The 13,402-nt window shown below is 44.4% G+C and overlaps 1 protein-coding gene across 1 annotated transcript in view; it reads left to right on the top strand.

Annotated features, from left to right (window-relative positions):
* Positions 1-13,402, top strand: part of LOC138303576 (killer cell lectin-like receptor subfamily F member 1) — a 67,188-nt gene that overhangs the window by 46,583 nt on the left and 7,203 nt on the right. Inside the window, exons 3-4 of the mRNA XM_069242841.1 lie at positions 378-551; positions 6,664-6,815. Of these exons, the coding sequence (XP_069098942.1) occupies positions 378-551; positions 6,664-6,815 (326 nt within the window). The remainder of the gene's footprint in view (positions 1-377; positions 552-6,663; positions 6,816-13,402) is intronic.

Here is a 13,402-nt window from a genome sequence, read left to right as displayed (position 1 = left end):
TAAGGATAGGATCAGTAGAAAAAATATTATGAGGCAAGGCCAATGTCATTACTACATCAGCATTGCATAGTTAATAAAAGGATCTGTATTGTTCTTAAATTATATTACTATGACCAGTAGTAATTGTGAATTCTTCATTCGGCATTCTTTATTGTGACAATCCTCATTTCCATCTCTATCTACTTAAGGGAGGAGTGGAATGTACAACATTGAATAACTTTGCTCTTTTTCTTCCCTTTAATGTTTTATTTACTATGTCAGTCCTCTACAAGTAGCCTTGTGAACATGTACATCATTAATGTGGATATTTGTGATTGGGATGTAATGTCAACAGTCCCACTTTCAGCATTTCTCACATTTACACTAACATTTCCAAGTTTTTCAGCTTTCCAAGGCTTCTCGGATGGCCTTGCCTCCAGACCTGCCCACGACCCCAAGTACCATCAATAATGACAGCACACTGGCAGTGATGGAGGATCTCTACAGGAACATGTCACAGACTGTGCAGACAATAAGGAAGCATCTGTGTGTGCAGTCAGGCGATGGAGCAGGTAACAGCTGGGGTGATGGGGCATTGCTTTCTGTGCCACGAAGCACTAGCTTCATTGGAAAATGGAGACGAATTTCAGTGGTGTGATGGGCTACAGAATCAGTCCATGCATGGAAAACGCCTTTACTTGCTGAAAGATAAGAGGATTGAACAGATCTACACATACTTGTTTCAAAAAGTATCAACTCCAAATAGGAAAAAGGCAACAGTTTCACCAGAGTTGGGCTAGAATGTTTTTTTGAATAAATACTTAAAGGCTTAATTGGTGTGACATCTAGCATGTGGTACCTGTCCCCTCACAGTCATTACTATTCATTCTCTCTCACTTATCAAACCCAGCAGCAGACCAGAACATCCTGCACAGAAATACCTTTTGACACAAATATTGTATTTTACATTTTGTTCACAAAGTTTCGTCCTATAGGATGTAGATGTTCTACTGTTAACTCCAATGGAGAGAGATTATTGCACACAATATTTAGCACAGGATATTCACTTAAGACAATACTCTGGTGATACTTTGATACCACTGACCTTGTCACGTGCTGCCACCAGCATCCCTTGGCCTTCTGCTCTGACAAGTCACCCCAACATCATCACATTTGCCAATCACCCCGATAAAATCACATTTACCAATCACCCCAATATTATCACATTTGCCAATCACATCAATATTATCACATTTGCTGAGTCACCCTAATATCAGCACACATTTGTTTCAACCCGGAACTCAGCTTAGTAGGTTGTGCCACATTCATGTGCATTGAGATCAAAATATCACCGAACAGTTCATATTTGTAGATAGATTCATAATTGCCCTCTGAGTTATGAAATATACACTCTCTAACAATGTTAGAAGTGTGACTTAAGATAACAAATAATAACACAAACACCAGAAGAGTGTGGCACCCCCTGGAATCAATGCTCCTGGACACATGAACTTGCCCCCTATTATGTGGTGTGCATGTCACAGTACTCAAGAACACAAAATGCAAAATGCACTGATAAGTGGTATAGTATGGCTGTACGCATAGCCAGCCCTTTGCTCCTATAGTGCCCCGGCTAGAAAAACATTGCAGCCTTTGCTAGTGCTGGTGAATAAAATGAGGCAGCAGTTAGCTCCTGGTTTCACAAGTTAGCTCCTGGCCGGCTACATCAAGGCAGCCACTTACCTCTCAACACATATTTCCGCATCTCCCTGGCATATCAGAATCACCCACAACGTAGCTTCCTCAGACTGGCTCTAAGTTTTTTGTTGGGGAGGAAAGGGGCGTTGATGTGTGCAGGAAAGTACCATCTTTCTTGGCATGTTACCCACATTTTTACCTGTGTGACAGTATGTTTTTGCCTGTATCACTGGGATCCTACTGGTCAGGACCCAAGGGCTCATTGTTTGTGGCCTAATTTGTGTGTTGTGAATAGTGCTTAACTGTGTCACTGAGGCTCTGCTAATCAGAAACTCAGTGTTTATGCTCTCTCTGCTTTACATTTGTCACTATAGGCTAGTGACTTGATTTACCAATTTCAATTGACACACTGGACCCCCTCATAAGTCCCTAGTATATGGTACCTAGGTACCCAGGGCAATGGGGTTCCAGGAGATCCTTATAGGCTGCAGCATTTCTTTTGCCACCCATAAGGAGCTCAGACAAACACTTTCAAAGGACTGATACTGCACCCTGCGTAAAATAGTGCACACATTATTTCACAGCCATTTTCACTTCCATTAAGTAACTTATAAGTCACCTATATGTCTAACCTTCATTTAATGAAGGCTAGGTGCAAAGTTACTAAGTGTGAGGGCACCCTTGCACTAGCAACGGTGCTACCACGCAGTCCAGGGCCAATTCCCCAGACTTTGTGAATGCGGGGATGCCATTACACGCGTGCACTACATATAGGTCAATACCTATATGTAGCTTCACAATGGTAACATATAGCCATGTAAGGTGTCTAAGATCATGGAATTGTCCCCCCATTCCAAATCTGGTATTTGGCAGCCAATTCCATGCATCCTGGGGGCTCAACCATGGACCCCCACTACTGCCAAACCAGCTCTCAGAGGCTTGCACTGCAGCTACAGCTGCTGCCACCTCAAAGACAGGGTTCTGCCCTCCTGGTGTCTGAGCAGCTAGGTCCCAGGAAGGCAGAACAACGCATTTCCTTTGGGAGCAGGGTGTTACACCCTCTCCCTTTGGAAATAGGTGTTACAGGCTGGGGAGGGGTAGCCTCCCCACCCTCTGGAAATCCTTTGAAAGGCTCAGATGGTGTCCTCCTTGCATAAGCAGTCTACACCGGTTCAGGGACCCCCAGCCCCTGCTTTGGCATGAAACTGGACAGAGGAAAGGGGAGTGTCCACTCCCCAGTCCATCACCACCCAGGGGTGGTGCCCAGAGCGCCTCCAGTGTGTCCCAGACTTCAGCCATGTTGTTTTCGAAGGTGTGGGAACACTCTAGAGACCTCTGAGTGGCCAGTGCGAGCAGGTGATGTCAGAGACCCCGCCTGATAGGTCCATAACCTGATAAGGTAGCCAATCCCCATCTCAGGGCTATTTAGGGTCTCTCCTGTGGGTTTGTCTTCAGATTCTACTTGCACGTTTCCAGCAGGAATCCTCTGCAACTACTACTTCATCCTCTGACCTTGGATCGACCGCAGACTGCTCCAGGAACCACTGTAACAGCAACAAAGTATCCAGAAGGGCTACTTTTCCTCTGCAACTTCAGCTCCAGCCAGCAACTGCAACAGTTTCCACGGTGTGCATGCTCTGAGGACTCCCTGTCTTCACCCTGCAGCAAAAGGACAGAAGAAATCTCCTGTGGAGTGACGGAGTCACTTCCCTGCTCTTGCAGGTACATTTTAAGTCAACGACTGGTTCTGTTGGACTCTCCTGGCGACGAGTGTGCTTCTTGGAACACAGATGGTAGACCCCTTCGACACAGACTGTCCTAAGGTCCTGCTGTCCAAATTTGGAGGAGGTAAGAGATTGCCTTCCCCGTTTGCGACAGTACCCCTGTGCACCACGTCATCTTCACCTCCTGACGCCTCTGTGCACTATTTGCAAGAAACCTTCATGCACAGCCTGGCCCAGGTCCCCACACTCTAGCCGGTGACGCTCAACTTGCTGAGTTGTCCTCCGGCGGCGTAGGACCTTCTTTTGTATTGCTGCAACAACCGCAATTTGCACCTTCTTTGTCCCCGTGTCCTGGGACCTCCGTGGGTGCTGCCTGGTCATCTGTGGGTTCCTTCCAGTGTTGGGAGCCCCTCTGCCTCCTCAGTCTGAGTTGAGGCCCCTAGGTCCCTCCTGGGTCCAAGCAGCGCCACTTTGATGCAAAACACGACTTTGCTTGAACAAAGGCTTGTTGGATGAATCCAGCGCCGAAACTCGCCTGCATCCAACATCTCTTCATCGGACATCCATTGCATCACGCAGGAACCCACAGCCATCTTCCTTTGGTGCATTTCTGCATCCTTCGTCCAACCAGGGACTCTTCTCGTGCATCCTCTTCTAGGTTGGCAGGGGCTCCTGTCCTTCTGGAACTTCTTCCGACTTCTGGACTTGGTCTCCTCTCTTTGCAGGTCTTTAGGTCCAGGAATCCACCCTTTATTGTTTGTGGTCTTGCTTGGTTCTTGCAATAACTCTAATCACGACTTTTAGTGTGTCCTAAGGAAACTTGCTGTACTTTACGCCTACTTTTCTGGGCTCTGGGGTTGGGTATTTTACTCACTTTTGTGTTTTTTTTACTCTCCCAGCGATTGTCTACACACTATACTTGTCTAGGGGGGAATTCGTGATTTGCATTCCACTTTCTTAGTATATGGTTTGCGTTGCCCCTAGACCTATTTTCTCCCATTGCATTCTATCGCATTTCCTGTTGTGTGCACTATCCTATGTCTAATTACTTACCTAATTTTGGTGTCTATTTTATATATTATGTATAATACGTACCTCCAGAAGGAGTATTCCCTCTAAGATATTTTTGGCCTTGTGTCACCCAAATAAACTACCTTAATTTTTTGATAACCCTGAATATTGTCTTTACTTGTGTATAAGTTTTGGCAAATTGTCACTAAAATAAAGTACCTTTATTTTTAGTAACTCCGAGTCTTGTCTTTCTTATGATCTAGTACCTATATGATATAAGTGGTATTGCAGGAGCTTTGAATGTCTCCTAGTTCAGCCTAAGCTGCTCCGCTATAGCTACCTCTATCAGCCTAAGCTGCTAGAACACTACTGCTTCACTAATAAGGGATAACTGGACCTGGCACAAGGTGTAAGTACCCAAGGTACCCACTACAAACCAGGCCAGCCTCCTACAATGAGTGGCGGTACCGGGTGAGTGATAGATGTGAGGCTAAGGTAGGTGGGCGTAGCTTGGCCAGTAATATTGTGGGGTTTAAGCTTCAGATTTTCCAATAGTTCGGTTGGCATATAATATTAAAATACACTGACAAGCAAGAATCATGAAAGGGGCCTAAGGAGCAGTTGAAAGGGAGAAGAGTGTGGATTGGCAGGAGCTCTAAAAGAGAAAACACAATATTTTGTAAAATAACTAACAATTTTGAGGAATTACACAACTGAGAGGAAGAGAGTGTTTGAGTTTTTTTCTGTGTGCTTGAATGTAAAAATCCAACAGACACATCACCAAACTGACTGAAATCACCTATACCCAACAATTTATCAGAAAATATATTCATCAGAAGGGGTGTAACACTCCAAACACCCCCCTCCGAAGATAGGCGCTGATAGTGTGCTCAAAACAGCAACTGCAGTACCTTAAAAAGAATTAGGAACACTTTCGGGGGAATTACTGAAGCCAAGGCAGAGGGGTGTTGCTGTTCGCAGGAGTTTTATGTAGGCAGGTTTTTTCGCCCCTCTGAAGATTGCCACCATGAGCCTGAGCCCAGGTCACCCACGCCAAAAGTCAACCATCTTGGCTGTAGGCGACTACATCAACCCACAACCACACCGCATCCACTATATATCATGGCAAGTTTTTCATTGGGTTTACCACTAACTTGAGCATACTACATAGATCCTAGCCCTATCCTATGTCTACAACCTCTTTTTTAATTTAATTTTTGGTCTGGCCAGAGACAGCTTTAGCGGCATACCATTGCTCATGTGGCAACAAAAGAAAACAAAGTGTAAATATGCATATTCAAACTGTTGTTTCAGTTTAGAGCATGCTATTTTCTGATTTGCCAGCATTTATTTTAGTATGCTTATGGACTGCATGCACGGTAGGGCATGGACAAATTTAGCATCCTTTCCACCATACTTGTCAGGGACAAACTGGTGGTTTGGTGCTTTGTAATAGAAAGATGCATCATGATTCCGAGGGGCATGCTCCTTGTGCTGGTAGAGTAGGAGTGAAAAAACTGAACTGCCAAGAACAGGTTACTCCTGTGTGATACTGGCCTGTGGTTGACTTTGTTACATCCAGATGGACCAGTGAGAAATGGCCAGTGTAGGGTTTTTTTTGGTCCCATCACGACTCACAAGACCAAGACAGCTGTCTCCCAGACTTGCCTTTTCAAGTTATCCCATCTGGCACTGCCAGAGTGTCCACCAGGCCAGTCCGAGTGGAAGTAATAGATATCTTAGTGCGCTCTGACCATCTGCATATGCATGACAAGTAATGAGGGGTGAAAAGGGGACATCTTGGCCATCTTTTGTGGTATACTCCGGTTGTAATCTATGAGGCTGAAAATTGCAATTTTCTCATGTGAAGTTCTACTGGAATTTATTTGACAATTGCACTGTAATAAATATGTCTGTTTGCCTTTGTCACTAAAATAGCTTTTAATAGAATGTGTTATTGGGCCACATTTATTTTCACTACTGCAGTATAAATATCTATATATATATGTATATGAACTGGTTACTTCATGTTGAAAGGATCTCACGGGATACATGTGAAAACTAAGATCTCCCAGGATATCTTTGTCACAATCGGGATGGCACATTATGAGCTCATCAGTGCTGTTTCATGCCTGTACCCTTCAAACTTCATCTTCTATTTCATACATGCCATTCTCTCAGTTCCTCCCCAACAATGCCCACATCTAGATATTAGCCATTTCTACCATATATTTTCTTGTTTCTCACACAGATCCCACATGTCAGATTTGCCCCAACAGCTGGAGACAGACCCAAGAATGGTGTTACTACATCTCAAATGATAAGCAAAGCTGGAACTCTAGTGTAGAATACTGCTCCTCCCGTGGCTCAAGACTGATGACCCTGGACGGCAAGAATGACATGGTAATGTGCGGCAACCAGCCTGTAGCATTGTGAGATGGTGCTTAATACCAACACCACTGAATGAACGTGAAATGATATCATTTGATGTTAGTGCCACAGACTGTTTTGACTTTTTACATATTTTATCAGTGGCTCCTATGCTGGGTTTATGATCTACACACTGTTTCCTCTGCCAGGGATGGTTCACCATGGTTCCACAGATCAGATCTAAAGAGGTGAGTGGGTGCTCTGAGAAAAGGCTTGAGGACCAGGACACAGCCCCTGGAGAAATTACAGTGAACCTAAAGACCTGTTTGAGGAAGAAGAGACCAGTCGGCTGGCATCAAATTTTCAGGGCTGTCGCTCGCGAGAGGCTAAGCGAGCCCAGGGGAGAAAAATAAGTTTTGGAGTTCCCCACTGTTCGGCAGCCACTGACTCACACTAAGAACTGATTTTACAAACACAAAAGCAGGGTGGTCAGAGAAAATTCTGGGTAATGGATGCTTGCAACCAAAAGGCAAAGATCCGAAGGTCTTCTAACGTACCTGATATGGGTTTTATTCTGTGCATTTTGTTGTGAATAGACTCTAAGGGGCAGGCTCAGTTGCCTGGTGTTGGGTCCTGCTCCACAGCTTGCTTGGAATGGTTACATGCTGAGAGAAACAAAAACCCAATTCTAGTTTTGTCAGTTTAGGAGAAAGACGTAAGAAAACAGTACAACAAATAACCACATGCAAATTATCATAGTGAACTTAAACATAAACAGTGCATAATAGTAAATACCCCATTGTCTCCCCCATGTTTTCAAGCGTTGAACTCTAATAAATGAATTACAGTTACATTTCATCCAGTCTTCAAGTCATATTCATACAGGGACATTTCTAGTTGATTATCATCTGAATATTTTGCCCACCACTGGCAGACAATTGCCTCCAATATTGCCTCAGCATGTATATTGGAAAGTGAGTGGTCAAGTTCTGAAATAATAAGGTGGTGTATAGTGCAGATGTTTAGGGACGAATACATAACTTAGCTTATAAAATATTGATGCCCATATTTATTAGATTTTGGCGCAGGGCAGCTCAGTAAGTCACCTTGCTGCGCTGCCCTGTGTCAAAGGGAAAAGCCAACAATCACCATATCATTGGCATACCGTGCATTGCTGTCCTTTCCCCCTGCGCTGGTGCCATTTCGGCCATGGTGCATGGGTGCCTGCATTGCATGCAGGTTTGTTTTTGTGCAGGAAGGGTTACTTTCTTGCACAAAAACAATCCTAGGAGGTGTTTTTCCTCTTTCTATGTGTGCTGCAGAAGGCCGGAGACATAGAAAGTGAAAAAACAAGGACAAATGAAGATATTTCTCCTTTTTGAGACTCCTCTGGTAAGAGGTAAGGTTTTTGCGCATCCCCAGGTTCACAACGTTTTGTAAATTTGGGTTGCTTCAGAATCCATGGAAGTTGCATGGGAACACCCACAGTAACACCCATGAAATGCCTCCCTAACACAGAGTATAGCAATGCAGTGATTTGCGCTGCCTTGCATTACTCCATATCTATGAGGCCATTTATAGCCATGCAAAGGTGCTTTCTGTGGCTTCATGAATATGACTTGAAAAGTGATGCAACAGCGGCACAAGGGGCACTTAAAGATGCCCCTCAGGTCAAAAAAGAATGCAGCCCTGAAGAGTGTGTAAACTTGAGTAAATGATCAGCTTCTCCTTGCTGACATTTCAGACATTTACAATTGCTGCATCTGCCCTATTTTTATTAGAGGTGGCTGTAACTCATATAAATTGCTGTAGCATAATTATGCAGAACCTCTCTAAAATTATGTACATTTATGAGAGGAGCATTACCAAGAATGCAGCGCTATTTTGCAGAATGAACCCTTGCGTTCAAAGATGCATTCTGTGGGCGGACAATATCGTTAAATGAAACAGAACATGAACAGCAGCAGCCAGCAGCTGCTTGTGGTCACTCAGAGCCTGATTTAGAGTTTTGCGGATGCAGTTTCTCTATCAGAATCATGACTGATATCCTGTCTGCCTTAATATTATTATTCCGTTACTCCCAATGGAAACCGTAATATGGCGGATGGGTTATCCATCACTTTTGTGATGGCAGAGGAATGTATGACCGAACAACGCATGCACTTTCCACGCATGCCTTAACTATGCAGAGAGTACAACGCATGATCATTACCACGCATGCACTTAGCACAAAAAGGTGAAAGGTTTTTACCACAAATATGTTTTAACCATGCATGTCTTACCACGAAAATGTCATAGCAAAGGCATGGTTGTTGACGGCATATGTGTGGTTAAAAGTAGAGGTGCATATGACATACATAATATATACATATATATGTGTATGTTTATATATCCATATATATATATATATATATATATATATATATATATATATATATATATATATATATATATACAGTATATATATATATATATATAAATGTATATCTATCTATACATATACACACACCTAAACCCTAAAAATTACTTTAACACCTCAAAACCCATACCTACCCAAAAACCTAAACACCTCTTACCACCCCAAATCCCATACCCACCCTAAAACGTATAAATGCTCTTACCACCCCAAAACCCATACCCACGCCAAAAACCTTAAATAGCCCTTATCACCCCAAAACCCCTCGCTCCTAGCCAGACAGCCACAGAATAAACTCTCCCATTGCTTTCCCCTATGGCCCCTTTGATCAAATACATGCCTAAATCCTAGAGGTGTGATTCCCACAGCCCAGTCATTCCATTTTACATAACAAGATATTCAACATTTTCATGATTTCCTCATGCTTTAATTTGTTGTAAATTGCCCAAAATGTATTTCGCCTTAATCACTGAGCTAAAGAAGTGTGAATGAGCATCCTTGATGAGCCTGAGCTGTGCCGAAGCTAATAAAAGTCTTCCAGGTTTTCATCCGGTAAGGTCTATGCGTTTTCTGAAACACCACCTTTGTTATCTGGTGGTGTGATGTGAAGTAAGATGAAAACCAGTGGGAGGGCAGTGGATCAGGTATGTGGAAAAGAATCTCAGTTTCTCTGAACTGACATACATACACCAAAAGTGGATTGTGTTTTCCAGGACAAGCAGTCACTATGCCCTGCTCCTTAGTGCTCACCAGGCACGCAACATATCTTCTTACAGAACCCTCACCCACATGCTAATCATGGGGCATGCTTCATTATCGGGTCCTCCCCTGGTGAGATGCTCACCACCTGGTGGGCTCAACTTATCAGTGGCAGGTAGCCCTTTGATGTTCTCCATGTTCTTAGTGGGATCTCAGGACAGGAAATAATAAACAAAAATCCAGGCAACCCTAACCTGATTTTTTAATAGGAAGGGAACTGTGATATGGTTAAAACAACATTACAGAAAGAGGCATTGACTGAGTCTATCACTAAGTTTGGGACAAGCCTTTTGGAACAAATTGTTTGCAAAGCCCTCAAACCAGGCCCTTCCAGTTGTTCTAAGTACTAAGCTCATTTACCTGTTTCTAAATTGTTTATTTGTAAGCCCTCAAGCTTCCACTGTATGTCCTCTCTTAAGACCCTGTACATCTGTTTGGTCATTTGCTTGAGGTCACACCCCGCCCCCATTGTTAGCTCTTCAAGTGGGTTATTCTAGTTGCAGTGCCAGTCCGGTGACTGTCTTTATGGGTATCTTTTCGGTGTGATGAAATCAGTGGATATATTAAGGTTAAAGTAGGTTCTACAAAGCTAACTTTCACAGCATGTTGTGAGCTGAGAGGATTTTCACTTAACATCCTTGCTTCCTTGACTGGTGCAAAGTGAGATTCTGTGTAGTACCATTCTACCCATGTTTTTCATGGTGTTACCTACTTCTTCTATGAAGTCATCTGAACCTGATTCACAGAGTCCTCATCACCCTCAATGTCACTGCTTTCTGATAATCCAGAAGTGAGGTCAGAAAGGGAGAAAAGCTCTTCTAGGGTTTCTGTCTCTTTAGCTGTACTCTTAGGCCCAGATTTACAAACATTTTGCACTGGGTTTGCATCACAGAAGTGGCGTAAACCAGTACAAAATGATATTTTTTGTATTTAGTTTCCAGTGCAAAACCTGTATGCGCTGGAAAGTTGCTTAAAAGTAACGCAAAGCAGCTCAAAGCACTGCTTTGTATTATTTAGATTCATAAGGGTGGTACATGTGTGGTAGTTTGGGTGTTCCCATGGAACCACCAACGGGCTTTGAGGCAAAACCTTATTTAATGACATTAGTGAACTGGGGTTGGGTCCACAAATATTGCTGCTTTGAAGCAGGCATTAAAAAAGAGAAATGCTTTTATTTCTCCTTTCTTTTCTGACTTTGCATGTGCGGTGCACTGTACAGCACACATCCAATGTGGGAAACATTATAAAGTCAATCTGTGCATATTATTTTGTACCCTTCCAGTACAAAACCTATGCTAGACTCACAAACTCTCTCTTAAACTATGGCACAATGGTGTGTGCATGGCGCTCAGCGGCCTGATTGCGTGCTGGCGCTAGGAAGAGGTGGTCGTATCTCTGTAGATATAGCGGTATACTATCTCCCTCACATGCAGCTCGGCAGAGCATGTTAGGTGCTGCCCGCATTGTGTGTACGATTTGTAAATCTGGAACTTAATGTTGGTTATCCCCACATCGCTCAGCCACTCATGATAAGCTCAAGGTTAGCTGTATATTGATGGTTGGTCATCTCCACATCATGTATGTGATCCCCCAGCCACATGCGGTAAGCACACTTTGGGGGTGATTCTTACCTTGGCGGGCGGCGGAGGCCGCCCGCCAAAGTAACCCCGTCAGAACACCGCACCGCGGTCGAAAGACCGCTGCGGTGATTCTGAGATTTGCCCTGGGCTGGCGGGCGACCGCCAAAAGGCCGCCCGCCAGCCCAGGGCAAATCAACCTTCCCACGAGGACGCCGGCTCAGAATTGAGCCGGCGTAGTGGGAAGGTGCGACGGGTGCAGTAGCACCCGTCGCGTATTTCAGTGTCTGCAAAGCAGACACTGAAATACTTTGCGGGGCCCTCTTTCGGGGGCCCCTGCAGTGCCCATGCCATTGGCATGGGCACTGCAGGGGCCCCCAGGGGCCCGCGGCACCCCCTACCGCCATCCTATTCATGGCGGGTTTCCCGCCATGAACAGGATGGCGGTAGGGGGTGTCTGAATCCCCATGGCGGCGGAGCGCGCTCTGCCGCCATGGAGGATTCAATCGGGCAGCGGTAAACCGGCGGGAGACCGCCGGTTTACCCTTTCTGACCGCGGCTGAACCGCCGCGGTCAGAATGCCCTTGGGAGCACCGCCAGCCTGTTGGCGGTGCTCCCGTGGCCGGTGACGTCAGAATGACCCCCTTTGTTTGTACAGAGACTCTTCACCATTGCCATTATGGAATCATGATGTTATTATTAATGTGTTGAGCTCCCTCCACCGCATCAGTGTATGCTTCTTTCTAGGGGGTAAAATCTATGGGGGGGGTAAAATATACCTTTTCCCTATGCTGTCCACTAAAGGCTCCTATCACCTGAGTACCATTGTTTACTCCATCCACCAACACCAAGTGATTCTACATCGTTTGTATTTCTTGGTGTGCAGACACTGAGCTGCCTGTTTGCTGTGTCTCTTGATGAAGAAGCCTTACTTCTAAGCCTCATCATCTGCCACTTGTGTTGCTTGAGCAGCAGTGGCTCGGATGTCTCAACAGTCATCATACTGAGCTTCTACGACTGATTTGATCTCTGTTTCTGGGACTCACTCACTAATGTCTCAGTACATAAAAAAAAATTGCCTCATGCTTTTCCCCATGACTAATAACTCCATAATCCACCCCATGGGACCTCACCTGTGTATAGCAGGCTTGGTGAATGCCATTGTGTGACTTTAGGAGAAGCACAAGGCAGTGGGAATGCTTTTGGCATTTTGAGGCTGTTTCAGTGGTTTCCTCATCATTGGTGTAGCAAGCACCCACAGCTTGCCATCAATAACAAAGCACCAACCATGCACTGACAAGCTGTGCACAACCAAAAGACCTGAAAGAGACCTTAAGGACCAACCTCTATGAGGACCACCAGACATAAATATTGTCGAAATGTGCAATGTTTCATTGATGGGTCAGAGCCATACATTTTTCATGTGTCTACTCCAGTAGTAGAGAGGGATTGGAGTGCTGCGCAACCTTTGTTAGCCTGTCACCAACTCGGCTTTTTTATGAACATGTTTTTGAGGATGTGTACATTCAAGAAGAATGTTGATTTTGTATTATGTTGTGGGAGCCAAAGATAGACACCTTACTCCTACATTATCACTACTTAGGAGTCATAAAGGATATAGCTTTAGTTTTATTATGGTGTGAGTCATAGAAAAGTGTGTGTACGTGTGTAAGTGCGGACGGTCGCTTAAGAACATTTACTAAGCACCATCCGCAGCTTCCAGTTGATATCACACACAGCAGTTACATGCACCTATAAGTACCACAACTGAACCTGGATGAATTGAAAATTTATGTCCATTCTAGTATCAACCAGTACCAACCAGTGATAATCTAGTTGACCTGGGAACTAGCTGTCCAATGTCAAAT

This window comes from Pleurodeles waltl, chromosome 7 (genome assembly GCF_031143425.1).
Source record: "Pleurodeles waltl isolate 20211129_DDA chromosome 7, aPleWal1.hap1.20221129, whole genome shotgun sequence".
Taxonomy (NCBI): Eukaryota; Metazoa; Chordata; class Amphibia; order Caudata; family Salamandridae; genus Pleurodeles; species Pleurodeles waltl.
Note: the sequence above shows the minus strand (reverse complement) of the source record. Positions and strands in the feature narration are given on the sequence as shown.